The sequence below is a fragment of the Salvia hispanica genome, chromosome 3 (genome assembly GCF_029641045.1).
Source record: "Salvia hispanica isolate PSC_SH4W2 chromosome 3, Shi_PSC_v1, whole genome shotgun sequence".
NCBI classification, from domain to species: domain Eukaryota; kingdom Viridiplantae; phylum Streptophyta; class Magnoliopsida; order Lamiales; family Lamiaceae; genus Salvia; species Salvia hispanica.
The window spans coordinates 14,461,894-14,476,319 of NC_142694.1; the positions used below are offsets into that span (position 1 = coordinate 14,461,894).

The 14,426-nt window shown below is 35.6% G+C and overlaps 4 protein-coding genes and 1 non-coding gene across 5 annotated transcripts; 1 reads left to right on the top strand and 4 right to left on the bottom strand.

Annotated features, from left to right (window-relative positions):
• The first annotated feature begins 1,188 nt into the window (after nucleotides 1-1,188).
• Nucleotides 1,189-1,259, top strand: TRNAG-CCC (transfer RNA glycine (anticodon CCC)). The gene has a single exon. It is a non-coding gene; the product is annotated as a tRNA-Gly (tRNA).
• A 580-nt stretch (nucleotides 1,260-1,839) lies between these two features.
• Nucleotides 1,840-2,949, bottom strand: LOC125213355 (glutathione S-transferase PARB-like). Its single transcript, XM_048113851.2, has 3 exons — nucleotides 2,725-2,949; nucleotides 2,595-2,643; nucleotides 1,840-2,376 (listed from the first exon to the last, which is right to left on the bottom strand). The coding sequence occupies exons 1-3, from the start codon at nucleotides 2,872-2,874 to the stop codon at nucleotides 1,940-1,942; spliced, it is 636 nt and encodes a 211-aa protein (XP_047969808.1). The 5' UTR covers nucleotides 2,875-2,949; the 3' UTR covers nucleotides 1,840-1,939.
• A 1,710-nt stretch (nucleotides 2,950-4,659) lies between these two features.
• LOC125213356 (glutathione S-transferase-like) lies at nucleotides 4,660-5,676 on the bottom strand. Its single transcript, XM_048113852.2, has 3 exons — nucleotides 5,412-5,676; nucleotides 5,290-5,338; nucleotides 4,660-5,206 (listed from the first exon to the last, which is right to left on the bottom strand). The coding sequence occupies exons 1-3, from the start codon at nucleotides 5,556-5,558 to the stop codon at nucleotides 4,770-4,772; spliced, it is 633 nt and encodes a 210-aa protein (XP_047969809.1). The 5' UTR covers nucleotides 5,559-5,676; the 3' UTR covers nucleotides 4,660-4,769.
• A 690-nt stretch (nucleotides 5,677-6,366) lies between these two features.
• LOC125213354 (glutathione S-transferase PARB-like) lies at nucleotides 6,367-7,462 on the bottom strand. Its single transcript, XM_048113850.2, has 3 exons — nucleotides 7,246-7,462; nucleotides 7,089-7,137; nucleotides 6,367-6,924 (listed from the first exon to the last, which is right to left on the bottom strand). The coding sequence occupies exons 1-3, from the start codon at nucleotides 7,390-7,392 to the stop codon at nucleotides 6,485-6,487; spliced, it is 636 nt and encodes a 211-aa protein (XP_047969807.1). The 5' UTR covers nucleotides 7,393-7,462; the 3' UTR covers nucleotides 6,367-6,484.
• A 2,415-nt stretch (nucleotides 7,463-9,877) lies between these two features.
• Nucleotides 9,878-11,876, bottom strand: LOC125216831 (F-box protein At5g65850-like). The gene is made up of 2 exons (XM_048118607.2): nucleotides 11,618-11,876; nucleotides 9,878-11,157 (listed from the first exon to the last, which is right to left on the bottom strand). The coding sequence occupies exons 1-2, from the start codon at nucleotides 11,618-11,620 to the stop codon at nucleotides 10,042-10,044; spliced, it is 1,119 nt and encodes a 372-aa protein (XP_047974564.1). The 5' UTR covers nucleotides 11,621-11,876; the 3' UTR covers nucleotides 9,878-10,041.
• Between the last annotated feature and the right edge of the window lie 2,550 nt (nucleotides 11,877-14,426).

Consider the following 14,426-nt stretch of genomic DNA (forward strand, 5'->3'; position numbering starts at 1 on the left):
TTTTGAGCCTTCATCCTAGTTCAGCTTCTAAAACTCAACACTGGCAGCCTAAGGTATTGGAAGCTCTATTTGCATTCAAAGACCAAATTTATAGGAGATTTTTTGGTAAGAGAATAATGTATACGTGGCTATGTATGTGATTGGAATAGTGCAGATTCTTATGCTAAATTGTGATGGACTTATTGATCTGCTTATTGTGAGTTGATTATGTAGTTATATAAATATTCCACTTGTCTCTTGGAGGGATAAGTAGTGCCAAAGATATATTCTAAAGTTAATTAATCATCGGTATGCAATAGTGAATACGAGGAGGGTACTTACTTTATTGTCATCCGGATAGTATTTTTTTAATTGATGAACGAATATATGTAAATTAAAAGGTCACATCACAGTAGAACCGATCATCCGAATAGTATTTGATTCAATTAATGACAACTTATACAAAATTGTTGTGTGTAATTTAAAAATATCGACTAATTGACTAGATAAAATTTCAATTTACCATCCCAAAAATATTAAAATTTCATTAATGTTATCACTAGGAAATCGCCACGAATAAGCACGAGATGTATACAAAAGTGCAAAATAGAAATAAAATTGGAATCATATTGCAATGGAATTAGATGCTTGTGAGTTGCGCGACAGCTCAATTTGGTGGGAATAGATATGGCATCAAAATAAAATATCCAAAGATTAATGCTCTTTTTTGCTATCAAATGTAAAAGACAGCATATTCTCTGTTTCTTTCACGCTGGGATAAAAAATGAAAGAATAAATTGAAGACATTTGAACCCATCCGAATAGTGAGACTAATTTCACTAGTGGGTGTGCTCTAAGAGTGATAAAATGAAAAGTCGAATTAGATGCTACTCTACACGTGTATACTAATTTAATAGTAAGTCATTTATGATTTCATTTTATGTTTCTTTTTCTCGGATTTGGAGAGAAATGGTTGAGATTTGCAAGTCTAATTTTTATTATTTCTTGGTATATTACTATATTTCAACACATGCTCATGAAATTAATAATCTTTAATTGTAGAAGGTAAATATGGAGTCTGACAAGTAACAAGGCTTTTGTGACTGTGATCCATTTTTATAGCCCTTTGCCTTGGGTAATAAACCAAAGTGTTAACATTAATACCGATGAACAAGAAATTAATATATGTAGCAAGAAGCATACAACAAAGCGCATCTGGTGTAGTGGTATCATAGTACCCTCCCACGGTACTGACCAGGGTTCGATTCCCTGGATGCGCACATCTTGTTTTAATTTTGGGTATATAATGTAGTCCCTTTTCTTTCTCTGTTTTTCTTCTTCTTGTGGAAATATGTCTGAAGGAGGCAGTTAGGAAACGGTTGGGAATGTAACGCCTAACGTCAGGTGGTGAGCGAGTAGTTAACGAGCTGAGCCAGGATCACCAATTTGTCGGTGTGAGGCAAGAATGGGTTTCAATACGGCCAAACAAAGCCTACTACCATCTTCCTTGCATATCAACTCAGTCCCATGTATGTGTAGGTATGTAATATGTATTCATTTATGACACTAGATTCTGCATCACAGAGTGTTTAAATCGATTCAGATTCCAGAAAAGCAAATTAAGATTGATTGGAATTTTGTGATATCTCAAACCTTTTGATAATTCTTATCATTTAAGCTAATGTTTCCTTATTTATATCCCGTACAAAATTACAGGAACCAGGATAAAAATACTTAAATAATTCTAGGATATGTCCAGTTCCTCTCATGCCCATCCAACTATAAAATATTCTAAAAATTTATAAGATAATTTAATTATTTGAACATCTTCGGAAGTAAAGAGCATTTCTAAAACAAGAGTAATGTAAAGAGAGTGTTTTTAACACAAAACATGCATATTGAAAAACAGAGTGGGAAAGAAGCATGAAATTACAAATTAAAATCCAATAGTAGAATCACACTAGCAAGCCAAAACCTTCTGCCAGGATGGCCTAGCCATGATATCCGCCACCCAAGCAGCCACGTGAGGGCGGGCCTCGAAAACCGCCTTAACCGGCGAGGCCATAAGATATTTCAAGGTGGGGAGGTGGTGGAGGTCAGCCAGAGAGAAGGCGTCGCCGCCCAAGTATTTGGAGTGGGCGAGGCGGGCCTCGTACACGTCAAGAACCTTAGCCAGCTCGGCCTCTTGGGCCTTGACAACATCATCATCTGTTGCCATTCCCAACACGGGCTTGATTCCCAGCTCCCACGTCAGCTTCGCCGCTGGAGGCTCGTACCTCTGAGCCTCCACCTCCGCCCAAACGTCCTCCACCGCTGCCTTCTTTGCGTCCGAGGATACTAATGGAATGCCGTCTCCAGCGTATGAATGTGCGATGTACCGAGTGACGGCCCTCGATTCTGCATAATATGATAAGTATATTATATAAACATATTGGTAGGATCGATAGATCCAAGATAGAAGAGTTATCTAGAGTCTTAAGTCATTTGATAGCATAATTACTTAAGCATGACAACCAATTTTTACACTACAAGACTAAATCAAGATAATATCTAGTCATTTAGATTTAGTATTGGTAGCACATTTAAAGTGTAATTAATCCAAAGAGAGAGTTTACCGAATAGGTTGAGGTATCCATCTTGAAAGGCCGGGATTTGACCGAACGGCTGCATGGACCAAAAACAAAGACATACTGTAATTACAAAATTTCATATTGTGTGCGATCGAGTGCACAATATTGGGCTTACATTGAGAGAAAGAAAGGGATCCTTCTTGTGCTCTCCAGAGCGCAAGTCGACAGGGACAAACTCATAGTCCAGCGATTTCTCGTTAAGGGAAGCAAGAACTCTCAATGTTGCAGTTGAGAAGAAGTTGCCGTGGACTTTGATCGTCGCCATTGAAGAAGAAGAAGAAGATTAATTTGGAAATAAGCTCAGGGAATATTGATCGATTGCCTTATTGGAGATATTATGCATGGTTCAGCTATTTATATAATACCAATCTGTTATGGACCTTCAACTTTTATTGACCAATAATAGATGAAAATTACGAAAATTACATGTGTGCATACGTCATATATACATGACATAAGTTCACATGGCATCCAATTTTTTAATAAGTTGACTTTTCAGCTGGAGTTGGGAAATTTAACAGCTTCGTCGGTGGTAGTTATATTTGTTGAGCGAATCGAAAATGTGGATCTCCACGTTGATTCTTCCCAGATTTTATTTTTCTTTTCCTGTTGTTTGATCTTATTTATGTAAGTAATTTCGTGGTACAAGTACCACTTTTTTTTAATTCGAATTAAATACTAATAAGTATCTATACAACTTAAATTGGTAGTATTTTTTTCCCATGTACTGTATGATATTGATAATCTCTTACGTGATTGCACATGTCATCCAAAATCCTTAAAGAATTCGAGTTTTTCGATATTAAAGTAATTGGGTAGGTGGATACGTGGTAGGTGAGTTATTGGGTTTGTTTGGACATGAATATTTTAATTTTGGACCCACAATAAAGGTTGTTCTATAATGAACTAGTAGTAAGTCGGAACCTCCATGAGATGCTAGTAGCTTCCAATTACATGATTAAATCTTTTAAACTAAATTACGCCTAACCACTGAAGGGGTATAAATGAACTTTTAAAAGCTCATTCATGTACTTTTCCTGTAACATATTGCAATTTGTTTTGTGCATATGTATTTTAATATATATAACAATATTATAAAAAATATTACTGATAATAATGAATCCTAAAATGTGGAATATGGAAATTTACTCACCTACTATTTCAGAGGGTTGTTAAAAGTTGTGGACCATGTGGTTAACAAGAAAACCCCATATTATTAATTAGGCAATTACACCTTTAGTAAAAGTGTATGCTTTTAGATACGAACTTTAGGTTTGTTTAGGAGAAAAAATGTGTATATAGTGGTGTGATTTTTAATGAATAAAATTTGTACGGGTTTTTGGCTTTTTAAATCAAAACCTTTCCCCGAATTCCGGTTTTTCCCATGAACTATGAGATTTGTTTTTAAAACCACGAACTTTCATTTCGTTAGGATTTTCCCCTGGCGGGTCAACGACGAAACCCGGGTTGTATACATGTCAATTTTAATCCTATTTGTCACTAAATTGATTACTTAGATACTATTTGGCACAATAATACATACGGTCACAATTATTACATAACAAATGACAACCTTTGAATAAACAAAACACAACTTTAACATTTTAAATTATGCTATTCGGGTCGGAAATGTGCTATTCGGGTCGGGTTGGGAAAATCCTAACGAAATGAAAGTTCGTGGTTTTAAAAACAAATCTCATAGTTCATGGGAAAAACCGGAATTCGGGGAAAGATTTTGGTTTAAAAAGCCAAAAACCCAATTTGTACCTAAAAATTTGTGTATATATAGTAACATTTGAATAGTTAGACTCACTAATAAGGACACCTAGTTGATTTTAATTTTAATCTTTACTAGTTTTAATAAAATATTGAGTTTTTTGAGCATCTAATATGCAGTTGTTGCACAATTTTTTTTATAGACTGAATGAGGAACATTGAACTTTTTGTCAACATTATTTACAACGATTTTCTGAATAACATCATGATGCTGCAATTATGTTAATAAGTATTGTAGATGTTTGAATCAATGATTATAATCTGCAAATACATCTACTAAAATTCGAAATTTCATATTGATATAACCAAAATACGAAATTGCATACGGAGTATTTATTCAGCAAATGGGAAATACAAAGCAGCTAATGCGAAATTCCAAGATAATTAAGGCGCGTTAATTTTGAGCCAAGCGGGGCGGGCCAGGAGCGCGGCGGCCCAGGCCGAGACGGCGGGCCGCGCGTCGAACACCGCTTTGACCTTGGTCTTCAACAAATTAGCGATGATCGGAACGTGGTGCAGATCCGCCAACGAGAAGTCTTCGCCGCCCAAATACTTGGACTTCCCCAATCGAGCCTCGTAGACGTCCAGAACCGCGGCCAATTGCCCCTGCAGCTGCTCCACGGCGGCGTCGTCGGTCGTCAGCCCCTTCATCGGCTTCACCAGAATCTCGAAGCTCAGCCTCTGCCCCGCCGCGTCGAACCTCTGCGACTCCACCTCCAGCCACACTCCGATGATCGCCATCTTCTTCGGATCCTCCGAGATCAGCGCCGTCCCCTTGTCCGCGTACGCGTGCGCGATGTATCTCGTAATCGCCCGAGATTCTGGAGTTGATTCAAAAATTAGATTAATTAAAAAAACAAAAAAAAAACTGAATTAATTCATCTAGAATCTTCCGTTATTTTACCGAAGAGTTTGAGATCGCCGTCTTCGAAGCCGGGTACCTGACCGAATGGCTGAAACGAAAAAAACAATTGTGATGAGACTGAAGAAGAGATCTATAGAGAGAGAGAGAGAGAGAGGGATTACGTTGAGAGAGAGGAAGGGCTCCTTCTTGTGCTGGCCGGAGGCTAAATCTACGAGCACGAATTCGTAATCGAGTTGTTTCTCTGCTAAGGTGAGAAGAACTCTTTTTGCTGCGGGGGAAACAGGGGATCCGTGGACCTTGATTGCCATTGCTCTTCTACAAATTCTGCAATTAACTGATGAGATTGAGAGGGTTACTTGCTTGTGGAAGATAGAGTTTAGGGGTGGTGGATAATTTATAGAATTATAGATACATGTTTATTGGATCTCTCAATCATTCATTTACTTTAATCAATAGTAGGAGTTGTTTTTTTAAACAAATTTTGTTTAATAATGTACTACTACTAGTATTAAAGTCTCAATTTGTGGTTAAGAAATTTTGATATGTCAGTCAGTCGGTAGTGGAAAATTAGCAATTTGGCAACGAAATACTAGTAAATGTTGCCGTCTCGTCACGACAGATATTATTATTAGATATAGGCCGTCGTCACTATGTATACGTCTATTTGCTAATTGGACTTAACTACAATCTAATCTCCAGCTTATTACATACTATTTGGCAATGGATATCTCAATTTGCCAAATACTCCGTAGTAGATTAAGTTTTTGTGATATTTCGAATTCTAGTGGGTGTCAAGTACGTATACCATCCACAAATTAATGAACAAAATACTCCAAACAATTAAATCAATGAATTGAGAATAAAATAGAGTTTGTTTGGGTGGGAGTATTTTACTAGTAAACACTGAAATTTGAATATGAAAGTTCATTTCCTTTAAAATACATGTGGGCTCACATTGAGTTAATAAATCAAACTTTATTATTAGTATTATTGTTACTATTTTTTTATACACAAATGAATATAAATTCAAAAGACGGCATCACAGTATTATTGTTATTAATTATTATTACTATGCGTGAAAATCAAAATACAGTGAAGAAAAATTGAGCCAGTAAATGAAACAAGTAGTAACATTTTGATGTTCGAACAGATAGTGTAGGAAATATTTAGTTGAAAGAGTCCATAACATATAAAATCATGAAACAATGGAAAGCTATAAAACAGTAGCCAAAGCTCAGAACTCAGCTAGAAGCTTCTGCCAGGATGGCCTAGCCATGATATCCGCCACCCAAGCAGCCACGTGAGGGCGGGCCTCGAAAACGGCCTTAACCGGCGAGGCCATGAGATATTTCAAGGTGGGGAGGTGGTGGAGGTCTGCTAGAGAGAAGGCGTCGCCGCCCAAGTATTTGGAGTGGGCGAGGCGGGCCTCGTACACATCTAGAACCTTAGCCAGCTCGGCCTCTTGGGCCTTGACAACATCATCATCTGTTGCCATTCCCAACATTGGCTTGATTCCCAGCTCCCACGTCAGCTTTGCCGCTGGAGGCTCGTACCTCTGAGCCTCCACCTCTGCCCAAACGTCCTCCACCGCCGCCTTCTTAGCATCTGAGGATACTAGTGGAATGCCTTCTCCAGCGTATGAATGCGCGATGTATCGAGTGATGGCCCTCGATTCTGCATAAAAACTAGTTATATAAACACTCTGTTTGGGGACTTAGACCAAAACGAACAATATAATACTAATGTGAGTTCGGGTATACGTCAACGAACCCAGTCACACACATGGCAATGCTACTAATAGTGTAATTAATCCAGAGCTAGAGAGAGAGAGAGTTTACCGAAGAGATCGAGGTCTCCATCTTGAAAGGCCGGGATTTGACCGAAGGGCTGCAAAGAGGAAAAGATGAGAGATGTTATTAGCTATATTTGATGTTGGAAGACATGTTTAGATCATTTTTTATCACATAACTCCAATAGAAAGAAAAGATAAGTTACATTGAGCGAAAGAAAAGAATCCTGCTTGTGGTGGCCGGAGCGAAGGTCAACGGGGATAAACTCGTAGTCAAGAGATTTCTCATTCAGGCAAACACGAACTCTCAACGTTGCAGTCGAGAAGACGCTGCCATGTACTTTTATTGTCATTGAAGATGAGGGAGAATGGATGTAAGATCTAAGATGATTTGCTCTAAGCTTGAGATGTTTGCTGTGGCATGTGGGAGATATGGGCCGGTTATTTATAGTAGTACTACTAATTTATCGTTTAATAATCCACATTGGAAGTGGGACCTACTAAAATCTGCTTAATTTTGACATTTTTGCTTCTAAGTTTTACTATCTATTGTTTTTATATGTAGGTATTGCATGTGTGCATATGTCATATATACATGTGGACTAATTGCATAAGTGCATATGTCATATGTATACCTTCCTCAAAAAGTTGACTTCTCAAAAGGAATCATATCTATATACACTTTCTTCTAACTTAGGGAAATCATATTCAAAGTGTAAAAGTAACTTTGTAGTACAATAATAAATTAACAAGATACTATAATAGTATTATCTCAGAGAAATGGAAGAGGGGATTAGTAAGCTCCATTGAAATCGAACAACTATGATTATATGATACATATATGATTAATTAATTGATTATCTCAAAGCATCTTTCGTGTCGTATTGAGGAAGTTGGATGACAATGATATTTATATATGGACAACCAGCAGTGGAGCCAATAGTTGTGGGCACTACACGATTATATTGTTTTCAACCGAATAATTTGATATCAAATCTCTTTTTGAATCAATAATACAATAAACATATTTCTAAACAATCATGTAATACTGTACGGTTAGTGATAATTTAAGGTCTTCATGCCATTTTATTAGATTAATTTCACTTTATCACGCTTTATACCAAAACTCACATTCCACATAAAATTTAATGCTTCTAAATTCCTAATATTTTTTCGTTAATCTACGTGAGGGATGTGATCATATCATAACTCGGGATGTGATCATATCATAACTCATATTTATGGTGATAACCTAATAATCCTCATTTTATGGACGAAAAATATCATTTTATGGAACAGAATATCATTGTATGGAATAAAAGTATCATTTTATGCATGCTGAAAAAATATCATTTTATCGTATATAAATATCATTTTTAGTAAAAATGATACTTTTGACCCATAAAATGATATGGTTATTAGGTTATCACATAAATATGAGATGATATGATCGCAACCCATCTACATGATTTACATTAATTATATTATTGCCTATATGTTAAAACGATCTCAATTAAATGATACTAGTATAGTTAAATAAATTATGGAGTATGATCGAATAATTTAGGGAATGCCATATCTAGTTTATTTACCAATTTTTTGTTTTAAAAAAATGCACACGAAACTTACTTTTTTGTTTATTTGGCAAAACTTTATCTTTTCATTTTTTTGATAATGTGGGTTGAACTTTTTCTAAAAATTTACTTAGTTCAATGTTGTTCTTGAATTTTGAATTGCATATCATTCGATTCTCATTTAATATTTCTGGTAACTTTAAAAACACCTCTAAACATGGGTGTTTTTATATTTCTAGTACTTCATAGAATATAAATATCATCACAAATATTTGTCTATATAATCATGTTTGACGTTTTTTCTCTCTATTTTCAAACTAATTTCTCTTTTTCGTTTTTTTCATGTAGAGAGCGGGCCGGCCCGAGAAGGCGAGGTCATGGTGCTTGAAAAACCAGAACACGGTTCATAAGTTCATGTTTTGTATACTACATTCAAAGTTCATGAGTAAAACCAGAAAATCGAAAAAGTTTTATGACTTTTCCGTCAGTTTTTTCCTTAATAGTACTACTACTATTTTCGTCCATAACCAATGCACATAATTTTATATTATAGATTGTTTATAAAAAGTATTAATTTTATATTTTTATAAGTTTTTCTTTTAAAATGAAGTGACTCTCATTCTCAATTCTAATAATGCACTTACTCACTCTTTGTCTCTGTTGTCTTATATATTTACTAATTTTGTAGTATTAATACTTATATCATCTACTACTATATATCGACTTTAATTTAAAACTCGTAAGCTTTACTATTAATACCACTTTTTCCTATCTGTGTATATATATATATATTTATATTAATTTTATATTAAAATTCATGCCATTTATTATGAACTCAATTTTATACTCCATTAAAACTCGTGGATATAATAGTTATCTTCACAAAATCCACCAAAATTGAAATAGAACATGGTTACATTGACTACTTTTACCTGTAATCATCGATTATACTACGGAGTTATGGACCTTAGGTATTTTCAAACAATCTTCACATACGAATAAATCCAAGTTAATGTATATTAATGCATATGCAATAATAATCCAAAAGAAAGGATTTCACTGAATGAGTTTGATGAAAAATATGGGATTTGGATAGAAATGGCCTCAATATATAATTTATTGATTTTAACTAATTTCTGGTTGAACTTAGGATACTGGTCTAACTATGGTTATAAATACAAATGCAGAAAGTTATTGACATTAAATGGACTATCACAATTAAAAATAGATATATGAAAAAAAAAAAAAAATCAACATAAGTAAATGCACAAACTGAAATGATATTCAAATCAAAATTCAGATATGGAGAATGGAGTTGGTACAATAACAATCATCATCCAGTTCATGGAGTAGAAAGTAAATGATTTAGAATAGTCTACTTAAGAAAAATACAAGCCCAATGATAAACAAAAGAAAAACTAGTTCAAACTAAAATGACATGACATTCTCCAATCGCAAATTTCTGCTGAGTGAAAGAAAATTTGGAGCGAGAAGAACAGAGTTGATATAGTAACAATCATCCTGCAATTTACCAAACAAACCAATTTCTCGCATAGTATTCTCCTTGTTGCAGTAGTATGCAAAGAGCTTCTCATCCCATAAAATTAACATGTCACCATTTGCATACACTTTGATAGCTTGAAAATGGTTGTAGCCATCTGTACCATAATAACCTTCTTTTGGCAATATAACATGTAGATCACTCCAACCATTCTCGCCCTCTTCATATTCCGTCAACAACCACATCACATGATCGTCTTCATATGGATCAGCTTCACCATAACACAAGCAATCCCCTAAAGTATACAACTTTGCAAAATAATTTTCAATAGGTGCAGAGAACGTGCTAAAACATTCTGTCTCGACATTAAAACAACAAATATAAGGACGTTTCCCCCCACTAGAAACTAGCCAATGGAGATTGCCGTTAACAAATGCACCAACAGAACTGTAACAGTGATCAAACAAGGGGATAGCTTCAATGCGTCTCCATGAGGATCCTGTTTCAAGAGTGTATGCATGACATTTGGATTTTGGATTAAGATACACAACCTTATGTTTTCCGCTTATTTTTCCCACGCCAAATCCATAACAATCACCCCGAGGGCGAGTGTGGGGCCCACTGAGCTCAACGAATTCACGGGTGATCGGATTGCATACGTAAAGATGATCAAGAAAAGGATTTTTCAGAAGAAGCAAACCGTTGGCAGAACCCTGTATTGTTGATGCTTGAGGGAAATCAAACTTGATGATGGGATCGTGTTTGTGCCCATGCTCGTGCTCGTCTTCCAATCTGAAAACATTGAACCAATTTGAATGTGTACCCGGCATCGAGACAACTAGGACGGGAGTAGTGGGAGCAGATTTAGAAAGATGAGAGTGAACAAAATCGTCAGTCTCAGCCACATTGAGCCATTGTTTGCAAACACATTTGCAAGTTACAACGTTTTCAAGAGGAAGTCTCAAAAGGATATCAGAGACGATTTCTGATGGTAGGTCTTGATTCATTTTTGGATCATAGGCTATGATGGCTTGTTTGATTTCCTAATTTTGTCAAGAAAAAAAATCATTACAAGCTCAAAACATAGTTATAAAGCTGTTAATTGGAAAGAATGGTCAGATAAAGCTAGTACTTGAGCTATCAAACAATTACTATGATCATCATTTCATTCTCCAAAAACCAAACCAAAAAATAAAGCAATGAACAGTTTATCATAATAGTAACGTAGAAGAAATGAGGGCACATTGTTGTTCAACAATAAAGAATAAATAAGAAGAAATCAGTAAAATTTTAGCGAAAACACCCAACCACAAACATCACATGAAGCATTGTAAAAAAAAAGTAGAACCCTAAGACCCAAAATGAGTGTCTCGAATCAGAGGGATTGGGGTTATTTTGACAGCAAGAACGATGAGCTGGAAAACATACATCCCATATACATACTCGTTGTTTTGGCAAAAATAAAAACGTACATTTACATACAAAGAGGCGAGAGGAGATTACCATGGAGGAGGGAGAGAGGAGAGAGCAGCGAGAGTTAATTAGTGTATGGAAATATCGGGGCGCAGATCAGCATTCAGCAGTATATGTATGATGATTTGTCCTAATTGCTGGGGAAGATAATCGATATGTACTTCTAATTTTTAAGTATGGCAGATGGTTTGGGAGTAGTCTAGTAGATAGTCTATATTAGTTGTAATTGTCGTTTTATGGCTGCAAATATTATAACTTTCCTTGAACCGATGCTTTGAGAAGAGAGTCTGGATTAATAGTTGTTTTGGGGAAGTGGAAAGATTTTAATTTTATTTGTATAAACTTTTGCATAACAGGCGTGATCATTGTTTTACATGGGAAATAATATGATGCGAAAAAGATAACTAATCGATTCCTGCCAAAAGTGCACTCCGCGGCATCCTATTCATTTCTTGAAAACTATCCTTTTATTTACATATTTATATTTATTCTCCTTTCGTTCGTTTCATGATACTTGAGTCATTTTATCATTTTGATATATTTTATAGTAGTGGAGTCATTTAGTATATTATATTTTTAGTAAGAGCATCACTAACGCGAGCGGGCTGGACCGCACCTGGGTCCCGGCCTGTGCGATGGAGGAAGACGATTCTCGGCCTGGGCCGCGCCCCGTTGCAGCCCGGCGCTGCGTTGGAGCCTCTGAGGCTGTGCCCCGTTACGTCCCAGCCCGGCGTTCGAGGGATTTCCGGACCCGAACCCCCTACATTTTTTGTTTTTCAACTTTTTGGCTTATTTATAATCTCATTTCTTCAAACATTCTTCCACTAATTTTTCATTTCTATCTTCTAAATTATTTCAATATTTCAATATTCTATCCTCTTGAACTTGTAATTTTAATTTTTCTAGAACTTGTAATTTTTATTTCTAGGATTTGTAATTAGTAATTTCTATGGTTTGCAATTTTTTATTTGCGACTGAATAATGAATTTTACGTGTTTTAATTGTTCAACGTTTTTTATTTCACGCGTAAAATAGGTTGTAAATTATATTCCATCCATCCCAGAGAAGTTGTCACACTTGGGAAATGACACGAGATTTTAGGAGATGTTATTTTGTGTGTTAAGTGGTGAGAGAAATATAATTTTATAATTGATGTGAGTAGAAACTTTTTCCAAAAGAGGAAATATAACATCTTTTGTGGGACAAACTAAAAAGGAAAGTGTGACATCTTTTGTGGGACGAAGGGAGTAGTAGTTGTGGCCTGGATGGGACGGGTTAGAGGAGTTGTGTCCTAGCGCAGAAATTTAGGAGAATGATGATGTGGGGGGACTTGAGGCCTGAATCCAGGCCGGGGTTGTGGATACTCAAAAGTCAACACATATCTTTTCGCTTACTTTTATATCTCTCTTTCTTTATTCTCTCTACTTTTTCCACTTCTCTACTTTATTATCTTTTTATTTAAAGCATTACACACATTTTTTTAATCTTCGTGCTCAAAAGAAATGCTTTCACTGTTATAAATCTCGGAGAAAGCAAATATTAGTATAGATTCAATCTTTTTTATATGAACTACTACTAAACAAAGTTAAATTTTTTAAGGGCATCCACAGTGGGACGCCCTAAGCGACGCCCTATGCACCGCCACGTTAGCATTTTATCCTCCTCCCATTCCACCTGTAGTGGGGCGGACTATATCCCGCCCTAAGCATATTACTTTTATTTTGTATTTATATAATTTATGCAAATTATATAAATGAGAGGTATATACAAGTTTTGAAAATTGAATAAAATTTTAAAAAAAACGGAAAAGCGTCGCATCGTCCGTCGCGTCGTCCACAGTGGCGGACGATGTATCGGACGCGGACGATGATTAACCCATCGTCCGCAATGCTGCAGTGGCGGACGTCGTCCGTCGCATCGTCCACACCATTGCGAATGCCCTAAGTTCAAAGAAAGAGAGGAGTATATTAGATCTGATTCCATTTCAAAAGTCTAACTTTTTTTTAGGAAGGTAAATACATATGAACTTATGTACACCTTTCGTTCGTTTAAAATTGTGTCATTTTTTTATTTTGAAAAATTTTCTTTATAGTTAAATCATTTTCTAAATATGGTGGTAATAATTTTAACTCAATTTTTCTTTTCTATTTCATTTTCTCTTACTATATTATTTTCTTTACTTTTTCTTTCCTATTTCATTTTTTCTTATAGTATTCTTTCTACTTTTTCATTTCTTTTGCTTCATGTACTTTATTTTACCCACCCATTGAACACAATAAACATCCATTTAAAATTTCGACATATTATTTATTTATTATATTATGAGAATAAATACTACTCCCTCCGTTCCACTTTAAGAGTCCCGTTTTACTAGTTTTGCGTATCCCACTTTAGGAGTCCCGGTTGGTGGTAATAGGCCCCACATTCCACTCACCTTTTTCCACTCGCATTTTATTATAAAACTAATATATAAAAGTAGGACACACATTCCACTATCTTTTTTCACCAACTTTTTTTTGTATTTCTTAAAACTCGTGCCGAACTCAACCGGGACTCCTAAAATGAGACGGAGGGGAATATTATTTTTGATTCTGGGGTTTTCAGTCCACCCTTAAAAAAAACCTGGGTTAAACTTAGTGTCATAAAAAATGTCACAATTACGAAGGAATGAAGAGACTAGAGTAGTAGTTTGCAAGTGAGTTTTAATATGCTGCAAAAATTACTTTACCTTTCCTACATATATCATGATAGGATAGCGATAAAATACAAACTTATATATTGTATAAACTCCAAATTTTTTAACACAGTATCAACACAATATCGACGACATGATGTCAAT